Source organism: Drosophila virilis, chromosome 5 (assembly GCF_030788295.1).
Source record: "Drosophila virilis strain 15010-1051.87 chromosome 5, Dvir_AGI_RSII-ME, whole genome shotgun sequence".
Classification (NCBI taxonomy): Eukaryota; Metazoa; Arthropoda; class Insecta; order Diptera; family Drosophilidae; genus Drosophila; species Drosophila virilis.
In genome coordinates, this window is record NC_091547.1 from 7954476 (window position 1) to 7967995 (window position 13520).

Genomic DNA, 13520 nt, shown 5'->3' on the forward strand with positions numbered 1-13520 from the left:
AGTAAGGGTATTTGAAAGTCGATGCCTTTCCTCTTGTTAACAGAGCATTTCGTAAACAGGCTCAATATGCGCACATTAAAAATAAATCGTAAAATTAAATGTACATTTTAGCTAAGTGTCAATGGCCACACAAATTTAATTTCTGTTTTCGATTAAATCTTAAGGTCAATATAATATATATAATCTATAAATTATATATTAATTGTTTTGAGTATGGTTTTTGAAAGCAATATCTTTTATAGCATCCAGCTGCGATGCTTATAACGGAGAACACAATTTAAAATTCTGAATATTTTGATATTAATTGTTCGCCTAAATTTTCATTTAATTAAAGCACACTTTTGTGCTCAACTATTAAATGCAATAGTTGAGCTTTGTATTATTCGAAAAGCTTTTTGCATGGAAAAATCAGATAGAACAAAGAAGAAATTCAAAATGCCGCAGATTAAATGCTCTTGCAAATATGGATATTTTTTGGCAATAACAACTATTAGATATAGCAATGTGGCAAAGGTTCTGTTTTTAACCAATAGCCCCTATGACAACAAAAGGGATAGGCCAGTTAAGAGCTATAATTTGTGTAGAAACAGACAGACATGGAATAGGCACACGGACAAAAGAGACATGGCCAACCAAATTTGACCTCAGATTAAAAATTTGTGAAAGTCTATTTCTATGACGATATCGTCATACCCCATGTAACTCAACTTCAAAGCGACCAATCAAATGCGGCCGCAATTTTATATGCTTTGTGGTTGCGTGCGATATGCTTACACAGACTGAAATAAGTTCCGATTGTGGAAATCAACATTAACTTATAAAAAATATATTAAATGTTTAAAAATGTTTAGGAATATTGCTAGTAGGCTAGAGATTTCATATATATAGTATATTTTTACTATTGAAATGGCATAAATGAACTCACCATCTTGTTGTAATACTTCCTTTATAAATTCCGGCTTGTATGTTCTACTCCATTCCCCGAATAGCATTTAAATATATGTTTATTTTTTTTGTGAGGTTTTAAACAAACGTTGGTTAAAATTGTGAATTTCACATTATTAAATTTGATATTTTATTTCACACACTTCGTACACCGTCTAGTTGACTTTATTGCCTTGTGTAGACCACATTAGCAGGCGGTTGTTGGTTCGCATAATTCGCAGCATTTGGACCATCATCTGAAAATCAATTGCGGTTATTATATATTTATTTCAAGTAGGATATTTGAATGTTTTTACTCACAGGTAATAACTGGGCGAAAGCCGTTGGCATCTGCCACATATCTGACACCGACTCGAATACCTTCGGGTGATATATACGAATAGGCACCAGATACCTGTTGCCGCCCGTTGTCGATGTAAACGGGCGCACCGCGCTCTTCCCCGTGAATCCCGTTCTCAGTCTCATAGCTGTAGGTATAGGAGCCCTGGCCATAGTTGGGCTCATTTGACTGCTCGACGGTGCGTGCCAGAGCATTGGCAATGTTCGGATTGTATTTCTTATAGAAGTTGTCATAGTAGCGGCGCTGATTGTACAGGTCGCGGTTCCTAAAGTACAAATCCCTATAGTAGGGATTGTTTCGATACGGACTGTACACCCGCTGTGCATTGCAGATGGCCACACAGAGAGCCAGCAGTAAAAAGCAAGAGGACTGCGCAAAGAGTTGTTAATTCTCATTAGATTCCTTTTAAATCTTCAACTTTCGGCAATATTTTACCATTTTTGATTTTTGATTTACCATTTTTAAAGACATTTTGCAGGGGCCTGTTGCTGCAATGCTGATCTATAAAACGAAACTGTAACAAAGCAGAGCCTGACAGCGACATTTATAACCATGTGTGCCTCCGTTTAGTAAAAGCATTTAATTTTTAGACCATAAAATCATTATATTCTGTCAGCGAGCGGCGCCTAACATTGGCAAATGAAATCCAATCTCAGCAGAAGCTGAAAAGTTTTTTCGGGCTTGCTAATTTCCGCTTCGAATTTCGATTGTTATTTAAATTGGGAAGCTATAATACAAACCTATACTCTGTAAGTATATCAAGTTGTATAGTTACGACTGTCTAGATGAAGATAAAATTAATAAATATAAGACTTATTACTCTTCAAATTTAGAAAATTGATCTGCTTACTAACTTTTGTAATTTGGTATAATCTTATAGGATATCTCAAAGTCAAACATTTACAGCTCGTAACGGTCTTATTATGTTTGCATAAATAAGTTAAGTTTCAGAGCAGTTGTAGGTAAAATTCAGCATTCGCACAGGAAATATGTTAAACCAGATGCGAGAGATACGTGCGGCAGACAAACAAAGAAATCATCTGGTGACAGAGAGGGCTGGCGGGGACTAAGTTATTGCATTGCTCTATATAAATATATATTAAGCAGAATTTAGCATATAAATGAGTTTACTGCTTAGGGAGCATTCTTATTAAATTGCAAATTTAATATTTGGAAATTTGAGAAGATTCTTAATTAAAGTCTAAATACGGTAGCAATTTTTTTTAGATTGGAATTAAAGTGCGAAAATATGCTTTTACAATACAGAGCTACAAGTACAAGAGACAGCGGGATGGAGTGTAAGAGAATCAATTAGAATGACAGTTTGAACTCAAAGTCTTTTAGTTATAACTATGAGAATTGCATAGCAAGGCGAAATATCTTGCAACTCAGTGTTATTACAGTTCTCAGTAGAGAGAAGCATTCTTGCTCTTAGTGTGTTATAAGAAACAATTTAAATACTCACACAACCATTATTTAGTTAAAGTCTGTACAAAATTAAGACATTAAGATCCGCATAGAATATAAAATTAACTACTGTAACTGATATCATAGAAAAGATTAAGCAAATTACATTGATAAATAACTAATGAATGCCTTTAAATTGCCATGAAAATAGCACTCAATGAATGAGTTGGTTAGTGAATGAATTGTCAAGTACAAAGGGGCGGAGGTGGGGATAAAACGGCGCTCGTGTTGCCATCAAGTTGGCCTTCACATTTCGCTTGAGGCTGCAACAATAGGTGCCACAGCTATTGCAACAGCTTCGAGCTTCGCGATGCTGAAAGCCGCGCGACCCAGAAGCGAACTCATCAGATCGGCGACAAATATAGAATTGGCCACATTTAATATACTTCGAACAGCACTGGCCCATAAAATTCCACAAATCAAACTTAGCTTAAAGATCAGGGTGTTGCAATCAATCATTTAAATAATAAAATACAATAAAATTCGCAAGCAGTACCTAAATCGGTAAGAATTGAATAAGAATATTCCATTTTGTTACCACAAACAAAAACTAAAGGTATCTGAAATGTGAACACCATTTGTCAAGCTTTTGGTTATTTTCTGGTCCGAACTCAAAACTGGATTCGTGGGCAAAACGTAATGTGTTAAACAGATTAATCCAAGCACAAAAAAAGTTTTATTAGCCCATTTACATAAATAAGTCGTTGAAATATATTTTAATTAATTAATAAGATTGAATTTATTTATGATTTTTAGAGGCGTATCTGAATATTCATTGAATAATTATGCATTCTACAAATTCGATTAAGCTGTCCGAACTTAGCTTCGGATAAGGAAAATACATAATAATTAGATTGAATCAATTTATGTATCTATAAACATGACTCGGCTCACTGAATGAAAATAGATTTGCTCTAACTTTTTAAATGAACTGAAATGAATTTTATACTATTTAATATATAAATATATAATGCATAGATATAAGTAGTTTCATGCCTCATCCATTTAGAAGTGTTAGAAGTGTTTTTGCTTTACACCATTAATTAATTGCCTAAATTAAATATTTATAGTGGTTAATTTAAATATTTGATTTATATAACACCAGTAAAATAATTAAATGACTCGTAATTGGACAAACGTGTATAAAAAACACCCACGCAACCCCACGGCAAATCAGTTTTGAGTAGAAAGTTCTGAAATGACAAACGTTGAACCGCATTCACAACGGAATTACGACGATTTCACCCACGTGCCGAATCTCATATTCAAGTCGATGGGATATGATTTTCTGGACACACCCAAGCCCTGGTGGCAGCGCATAATACTCCGCATTTACTGGATACTCTGCTTATTTAGCCATTGGTATATGGTCTACTATTTGATACTGCGAACCGTCGAGTGGAATACGCTGGCTGGGAATCCGACTACCATTATGCGATACGCGATTGTGTACTTCTTTGTGCTTAATTCCGATATGAAGTGCATATTTTTCATGTACCATCGTCGTCGGTTACGAGAACTGAATAACAGGATGCGTGCTCTCTATCCCAAAGGTGACTGCGAACGCCGAGCATACCGGGTCAATGATTTTTACTGGCCACGCATTGCTCGCTATGGAGTCTATTATTATTATTTCGTTGTCTTCGTCGTGGTAGTCGGTCCCATTCTGCAGGCCACCGGAACTTATCTCTATCAGCGCTTTGCCTGGAGCAGCGATATCAAATTTATGTATTTAAGTACGTTCCCAATGGAACGTATTAAATCGATGACACCCATTACTTATGCCTTTAGTCAAGCCGTGGATTTCGTATTTACACACTTCGCAATGAATGTCAACCTGGGCACAGACATTTGGATGATGTGCCTCTGTGGTCAGCTGTGTATGCACTTCGCCCATCTGGGCAGGCAGCTGGAGGCTTACAGGCCCGACAGGCACCGCCAGCTCGAAGATTGTGAATTTTTGGTCAGCATAGTACGCAAACATCAGCTCTTGTTCATGTAAGTTATGATGGAGTAATCGTAATCTTTTAATGAAACATACCTATTATTATAGATTACACAAGGAACTGGATAGTATATTTGGCATGCTAATGGCCTACAATCTATTTAGCACAGCGACCACGCTTTGTTGCGTTGCATTCTATTCAATATTGCAGGGACTGAATCGGGAGGGTTTTGGTTTTCTATTATTTTTCTTCAGCTGTTCGGCTCAGTTCTACATGGTTTGTTACTATGGTCAGCTATTGATTGACTTGGTAGGTGGAGTACTTTAATGTCTATGAAATATTTACTCTTCTACATATTGCTCAGAGTCAAAGCATTGCCCTGGCTGCCTACACACACACTTGGTATGAAGGCTCGCCTACTTATCGAAAGTATCTTCTACTCATTATGCAACGAGCTCAAAGACCAGCTATGCTTTCAGCTAAAGGAGTCATTATCATATCCCTGGATACATTCACGAATGTAGGTTATCATAGCAATATAATAAATAATCTCTCTAATCGAATCTTAACTTTACAGCTGATGAACATCACTTATCGTTTTTTTGCTATCATACGCAGAGTACTGGGAAAATAGAGTTACAACTTTTAAGTCGGCATGGAATATAATATTTAATGCTTCTTTACACAAATATGAATATAATTTCAAGTAGCATAGCCGAGACGGTGGGGCTATTTTGTAAGAAGCTCCCTGACATTTCTATAAATTTGCATTAGAAACCCATTAATCTAATTAAATTCACCTTCGCCTCTGGCACGGGCTCTAGTTGCTCCGACCATTAACATCCAGTACCCAATATGGAAGCCATTCTCATGGCCAACTTAATACATAGTTGTTACAATTATATCCGCACTTTCAGTTTAGTATAAGCTGTCCCTTGACCATGAAAAGACGGACTGTTATGTGGGCTTGACTGATTCTTAAGCTGAGCTAAGTTTGCAATATCTGAAGATTCTTGACGTGACCTAAGCCACTGACATTTAACCAACTGGTTCTACTGCATTTCCAATGATTTGTTTGAGTAAGGAAAATGCTAAAGTATTATATTATATTTATATCATTTTTATAATACAATTTAAAATATATCTCAGCCGTCGGTCAATATCAATAAATACATATTCGGATATTTATTGAGCATGCAAAATTCGAGACACGGCTTGAAATATTTGGCAGAAAACATTCAGGTTCTAACTTTAATTTGAATATTTCTTAATTTTCATTAAAAAATAGTCTTTTATATCATCAATTTTACATATATTTTTATGAATATACAGCCACAAACAATTTAATGACGAGCCGGGGGTGGGGTAGGGGTGACAGTGGCCGTTGCGCTTTTGGCCTTCACATTTCGCGTGCAGCTTGACAGAATTTCAACCAATTCAAATTGTGTGCAACAATAGCTGAGATTGCAACAAAACAGCAGCTCGCCTGATGCAAACCCAACACAGAAGCTAACTAAAACTCAACTCACAGCGTTAAAAGTCAAATAAACTTAACTAATACACGAGTAATTACAGATTCTCATAGACTACAGCATTAAAATTCCAATCAATAATGAGAGTTAAATATGTGCCAAGCTACTTAATTATTCTATATGTAATGTGTTATTTATTAATTACCCATTTTACACCCGCCCTAATTCATGTGTGTCCTCAAGTTGAATTATATTTCAAAGCAATTATCCTTTATAACTGGTGGTGTGAATTAATTAATCATGAAGTCATTAAACATATAAAGTCTTGAGTAATAAATAGTTAAAATAAATTTCTACATTGAATTATGAAACCTTTCTTGTTCTTTCGACATTGTCAACGTAATAAAATTGTAAATACCTCATAGAGAAGCAAAGAGATGGGTTTCCATTGCGGTATTGATATATTAGATATGCTGTATAATTAACACTAATTGCCATTAAATATTCCACCCACTCAAAAACCCACTCATCGCACTGTGAGTTCCACTGACATATAACATTTATGAGTTAATTTGCATAACGAAACTCACCTTCGCCTTCAGCGTGGCACCTGAAGATGCTCAGACGGATTAACATTAATACGTAGAATAAAAGGCGGGCTGTGCCAACTTTAATGCCAGCCCAAAGTGCATAGTATCTGCATAATTTAACACAAATAGTTGTGTCAATCAGTTCTAGAGTGGTTTCAATTGCAAGTTCAATATCTTTCCATGGCGGCTGCTCTAGTTGGATCTGACCACAGCGTGTCACTTGAAGCTGCTCCTTGACCATGAAACGTAGCCCATTCAGGCACCACATTTGACTGCTCTGCTCAGCTGCCATCAGAAGAGCTGACCAGATCAAAGCTGAATCGAGCTGAGCTGAACAGAGTTTTGTGCAGTAGCTAGAGATTCTCGACATGACCAAAACCACTGACATTTAAGCACAGCAACTGGTTCGACTGCTGTTGAGATGTCTGCTATTTGCAATTATTTATTTATGCCTGCATTGACATTAGCATTAGCCAGCAGCCAAGTGGCTATAGTTGGGTGCCGAAAACTATGCCGGCCATTTCCAGCCGTTTAGGTCTAACATATACGAAGCTGAGCCACGCCAGTTTGGGACTCTTACGCAACGGAATATCAATAGTTGTAATTTTTTTCGTTTCGTTTATGTAGGCCAAAGAGGGCACTAAGAGCTTTAACAAATTGCATTTGACGCCATAAAGAAGATGGCACGACCTTCAAGGCCAGCAAGACGTAGCCATAAAACGCGGCACAGCGCGTGTCAAAGTCAGTGGATGAAGATGGAGCTGAAAATGCAGCTGAAGATGAGGCATCTGTTCTATGCTTTATGGCCAGCCGGTCAACTGACATTTTGCAGCAAATGCTGCTTGGATGGCTAATTAGAGAAGTCATGCGTAATAATTCAAGGTTCACATTTGTCGAAAAATTTACATATTTCGTTTTTATACAGAATATTTTTTTTTTTCTTTTAGATATTTTTATAACTTTAAAATCAAAAGACTTAGGCAACAAACTTGCTGGATGAGAATCTTTTTACGGCGCAAATAGTCGGTAAATTGGAAGTTGTTGTTTTAGTTGCTGTTGATGCTGCTGCTGCTTGCGCAATTTAAAATAAACCCATTAAAAAAATAGTATAATAAATATTAAAATTAATGCAGTTGAATGTCTTCATAATTATAAAGCGCTGCCTAACACTAGTCAACAGGCAATAACAATAGGCCAGACCCAAAAAACTAGAAGGCAGCAATTTTTTCAGAGCTTCCACTAACTGGCAATTGTTTTGCTTATTGCCACAGTCTTAGCAACAACAACAACAACAACAGCAACAAACACTACTTGGAATACAATATGGCAACAATCTTTGGGACAATCTTGTCACGAAATTCTGTCGCCGTCTGCGCTTGTGTCCCCATCTGACTGCTACAGCGCAAAGCCGACCCAAGCTATTCATTAGACGCGCCTACACTTTGGCAGCAGCAGCAGCGGCGACAGCGGCAGCGGCGGCCTCTTCGCGTTTAGCAATTTTTGGCATTTTGACCCCAGTACAACACACACACACTGATATACACAAGCGCAGACAACGGCATGCCCTGAGCCCGAATTTGGGCGCACTGTGGTCAAAGATCAGCTATTAATGTTTGTAAATTGGTTTTTACTCATTGAAATCGCAATGTATAAAAGTCAACTAGTAAGAGCATTTCAAAGCATTTATAATAAATTTTAAAACAATAAAAGGAAAACTATTTATACGCAATATCTTAGTTGATTCAATTTGAATTGCATTCCCTTTAACTTAAAAAGGGATAAAATATAAATATTAAATAACGAATTTTTGTTGCGAAACAAAATAGTCGTTGTTTCAGTGTGCGTTGCCGCTGTCGCCACTGCCTGACTTTGATTGTATTTGCCGATTATTGGCCACGTATTTAAATGCAATTTTTTGCGCTTGCCCCAAAGGGAACAAAAAGAATAAAATAAGCCCAAAATTTAGCCAAGTCTAGGTGGCAGCGCCGCGAGGGCGATGTCATCGATAAGTCGGCTATTTTATAGTTTCCGCTACTGCATGACGCACCTGTTGACAAACGAGCTCATATACCTGCTGATATCGCATGTCTCAGGTGAACCTACTACGTAGCTACTATTTGCTTAATGTATTATTGTACAAAGGGCGCACTGCTGATGTAACTGTAACTGCATTGACGAGTGGAAATCAATGCTAAATTATTTATCCGCATCGTGAAACAATTGCATAAAAAAATTGTTTTGCATTTGGTTCTCAATTGCACAGAACAGCTGAGCTTAAAAGCCAGAGGCGTGCGCCTAAAGGGGCACTGCAGCAACTATATTTTCTTACTCATTCACCTGTGCAGCTTTTGCTGTTATTCACTTGCAGCCCCACAGCAACTGTTGCTGATGCTGCTGCTGCTGCTGCTGCTGGTGCTCTTTTCAAACAACGCCAGCAGCGACTGCGGCGCTAACGCGGGCAGCGACAACGACGACGACGACTACGACGAATCTTTAGTTTAGTTTTTATATATACATATTTTTAGTTTTTTTTTTTTTTTGTGCTTTTTGCATCTTGCATGTGCGACGCTTTACCCGCTGAATTTGCAGCTTCGTCGTCGTCGTAGTCGCAGTTGCCGTCGTAGTCGTAGTCGTCTTTGGGCTTTTCGTATAAATAGACTCACTTGCCGGCACTTGGGCATCATTAAAAAATCTTTTGTTCAATTAACAACAAGTGTGAAGTGTGGTGCGCCGATTGCTGGAAAGGATAAGCCCAACTTTGGATTACATTACTGAACCAAATAATTGCAATACAACATGAAAAGCGTAAGTGTGTGTGGGCAGCTGTGAAAAGGAAATGAAAAAGCAACAATAATAAAAAAACCTCAAATTATTGTGCATGAAAGTGTAGTTAAGGCTTGTTTTTCAAATAACTTAAACAGTCCTGACAGTGTGCTGATGCCCTGCTTCCCTAGCTGCCTGAATGTCCTTCTTAAGGAATCAAGAAATAAAAGTGGCTAATCTAGAAATCATCCCATCACAAGCTTAAGAAATATGTGGCTGGTTATGTTAAACCTGGTAGCGATTACTCTCTAAGGTAATGGCCAATTAAAGAACAAGTTCTAGTCAAGAACAACAACGACAATGTCGTCTCTCCCTTCTTCTCATGACCTACGAAACAATTTGCAGCTTAGCTCATTTATTACACCAGTGTGTAGTAATTAAATTGTACAATATAGAAGACAAAGTCTTATAAACTTATCATAAATCATATGTATATATATATATATATAGAATTTATGATGGCCACCAATTCATATGAATCCAGTTCTGTTAAGACAACTCGTTAAATTTATAAGCCAAAACATTTCGAAATAAGCACAGCAAAAAGCCCTTCAATGCGTAAAATGGGATTTACAACAACAAAGTCGTAAATCAATCAACATAAAATTTTAAAACCCTAACAAAAAACAACACACACATACACATAAAAATAACTGGAAGAAGGCCGAACTAAATAAAGGCTCGCAACGAGTCAGTTTAAGGTGTTGTTTCCGCGTTGGTTTATTAACCAATTGTTACAGCCATTTGGCTGGCCAAATGGCCAAAAGTCGATGCCAAGCCCGGCCGAAATGGCAATAGCAATTAATGAATGCTGGAGACGAGGCAGCCACTTAAAAGGCTCGAGCACAATGCCAGACCAAGCCAAATAACATGCAGCCGGCATGCAATGCAAAGGTCAGGCAACAGCCACAACAGACAACACCAACTGTGCGACTGGGTCGCGCTGGACAAGCTGGAACACAGCCGAGGCTGGGGAGACGACATTTGGCTGCAGAGGCGCAAAGGCGAGACAGACAAAGCGCTGGCGACGAATGTTACGCTCAGTTGGCAGCTGTCTATCTGGCTAAAAACACAAACTAAACTGAAACACAAGACACGTAACCCACTCGCCCATCGTCAATTGCTCAAGAGTCGGCCAGACTGTACTCAAGCCGAGACTCAGCCGCAAAGGGGCGTTGCAGCACGGGTCTTTGCCTTTGGGTCGCATTGCAACACGCGCATATGTAAAAACCAAATAGTCAGAATAAGGGAAACAGCAGGATGGACAAGCCTACTAACAAAATACCTGTAAAGTATTTCCACAATTTAAAAAATAATATTATTATCAATAGGCACAAGTACAATTATCAAAAGGGTAGTCCATCTTTCTGTTAAATTGTTGTATTTAATCGTTTTTTTGTTTTTTTTGGCTCAAACACGAGCCATTTATTACAAGTCACGCTCATCTCTAATCTCTACGCCCCACAATTTTCCATGCACTTTTGAGATAATTACTTTAACACACAGGCACACAGATAACAAGCTGAAAATCGTATGTGTTAAATATTTAATTGGCGTCTAGTTATTTGACGACCTTAAGAAATCTGTGGCGAATTGACATATGTCTTTCCGTCCGGCTGTCCATCTATCTGTCTGTCCGTACTCATAGTTTATATGTGTGTGAGAACAATGTAAACAAGACCCATAAATCAAACAACTATGCGAAACGATGAGCCAAGTTTCAACACAACACAAAATAACAGCAAAATTTACATAGAAAAAAAAAACAAACTGACGAAAAAAAAAACGAAAGAAAAACTGCTCACGATTTCTTCAAATCAGCCTCCAGAGTGTGATGTGTAATTGCGCTCGTTATTTATAAACAATTGCCAATTTACGTAAATTGAATTAATTTCCGTTCTTAACCCATTTGCAGTTTGCCCTCTGTCTGATCGCTGCTGCTCTGCTCTGCCTGGTGGAGGCAGCTCCCAAGCCCCAACAGGGAGAGCCGATTGCGATCATCAGCCAAGAATCTAATATCGAGCCGGATGGAGCCTACAATTACGCGTAAGTTCAGCTATTGATTAAACAGAATGGAACCAGTCATGAAATGACCGTTAAAATAAGCTCAAAAACGGAACCGACTTTTCTGTAGGAATCTATAGCATACTTTCAGGCATATTTTAACTTAACAGAATTTTGGCTGTTCGGTTAAGATAGAATTTCGCTTATTTGTAATATATCTTAACAAGCCCAAAAAATTGCTTTTAGTATTTTAATCGATCACGTATGGCAATATTTTATTGGTACATAAACAAAATTCTTCTTCCCAATAAACTTCTATAGATGATGCAGGCGATCTGCATAAAATCTCATGTTTATATTGCGAATTTCAACAGTAAAACACAATTTATATTGATTTAATATTTTGTTCTTTAAACTAATCCCATCATAAATAAATAAAAATGCAAATTGTGAATGCGAATTAAGCAAATTAAATCTGAACTTATGAGCAATATACCAGTTATAGGCATTTCCATTGGTTAACAAGTCCGCACACAAATGTTAAATGTTAATATATACATAAATAAATAAATAATTCGACTGGCGCCACTGATACACAAAAAATAAAAACAAAACAAAGCAGAAGAAGGAAAGATCGATTGTATATAGGCTGCCGACGATTTTATACCCTATACCGAACGGTTATGCTTGATTATAATGTTAATTATAAAAAAATAAGGTTGTTAATCAACAGTTTTGAACTTAAGACCAGTTTGCATAGACAGAGAGATGGAGGGAATTGCTTTATTGCACTAAAAAATATACATTTCTTGCATAAAATATCTAGACAAAAAAGTAAATACCCCATGCGAGCATTCATAACAGCGAAATGACTTTTTCACAGCTTTCAAGGAGAATTCTGAGTATCCCAATTGCAACAAAAAAAAAAACATATAAAAAACAACCCATTATTTTTGAAACTTTGCAGCTATGAAACGGCCAATGGTATCAAGGCTGAGGAAACTGGCACTGTGAAGAAGGCCACCTCTGCGGACGCCACGGATGTGATCATTGTCAAGGGTTCCGTGTCTTATACTTCGCCTGAAGGCGAGCTCATTACCCTAAACTATGCGGCCGATGATGAGAATGGATTCCAGCCACAGGGCGCACATTTGCCAACCCCACCACCAATTCCGCCAGCGATCCAGAAGGCGCTCGACTATCTGCTCAGCCTGCCGCCTGCACAACGTCGTCGTTAGGTAGATACCTTTTAAAGGGATATGGAGGTGGAAATGACAATATGCGAACGATACTCTGATACTCTACACACAATAAAGCAATTTGCTGCTAGCCCGTATATCATCAATCAATACCTTAAAGCGAACACCAACATCGAGCAGCTGACTGAAGAACACAACCTGCACACACACGCACACACACACACACACACAAACACTCAACTATGTTTCATTATTTTGTTTTGTTTTGATTTCTTGACGCCTTCCGAAACCCTAATCCGATTTCTTCTATTCTTTATCGTCTTTAAACTAAAACTGTGCTTAAGATCTTTTAGTCGCCGGAACTTTGCCATTTTCGGACTCATGTGATATCATCGATTTATTAATGAAATCAAGAAGAAAATGTAAAAAAAAAGAAATGAGGAATGAACAAGAAATAATAATGAATTATGATATAATAATCCAATTATTGTGCACAGCAATTCTTGTGTAAATAGTCTATATAACTATAATCTTTTGCATGTAATACGAGTATAAGCGATATGGATGACGAGGATGTACTTACTTATACATACATATGCATACATTTATATGAATTGTTGGTTTTTTTTACATGTCAAATGATGTAAACATATGAGAAGAACTCAAATATCTATAGCCTTAGCTGCAAATAAAGAATTAAAGATTCTTAAAAAAAAAAAAAAAAAAACTTCTAA

The 13520-nt window shown here is 37.4% G+C and overlaps 3 protein-coding genes across 3 annotated transcripts; 2 read left to right on the forward strand and 1 right to left on the reverse strand.

Moving 5' to 3' along the window:
* Positions 1–946: 946 nt before the first annotated feature.
* On the reverse strand, positions 947–1918 carry Cpr49Ad (Cuticular protein 49Ad). The gene is made up of 3 exons (XM_032436388.2): positions 1742–1918; positions 1246–1654; positions 947–1181 (listed from the first exon to the last, which is right to left on the reverse strand). Exons 1-3 carry the CDS (start codon positions 1754–1756, stop codon positions 1111–1113), a joined length of 495 nt encoding a protein of 164 aa, XP_032292279.2. The 5' UTR covers positions 1757–1918; the 3' UTR covers positions 947–1110.
* A 2032-nt stretch (positions 1919–3950) lies between these two features.
* On the forward strand, positions 3951–5800 carry Or49a (Odorant receptor 49a). Its single transcript, XM_032435790.2, has 4 exons — positions 3951–4750; positions 4806–5007; positions 5063–5218; positions 5276–5800. The coding sequence occupies exons 1-4, from the start codon at positions 3951–3953 to the stop codon at positions 5330–5332; spliced, it is 1215 nt and encodes a 404-aa protein (XP_032291681.1). The 3' UTR covers positions 5333–5800.
* A 3606-nt stretch (positions 5801–9406) lies between these two features.
* Positions 9407–13301, forward strand: Cpr49Ae (Cuticular protein 49Ae). Its single transcript, XM_002050725.4, has 3 exons — positions 9407–9565; positions 11499–11629; positions 12555–13301. Exons 1-3 carry the CDS (start codon positions 9557–9559, stop codon positions 12823–12825), a joined length of 411 nt encoding a protein of 136 aa, XP_002050761.1. The 5' UTR covers positions 9407–9556; the 3' UTR covers positions 12826–13301.
* Positions 13302–13520: the final 219 nt, after the last annotated feature.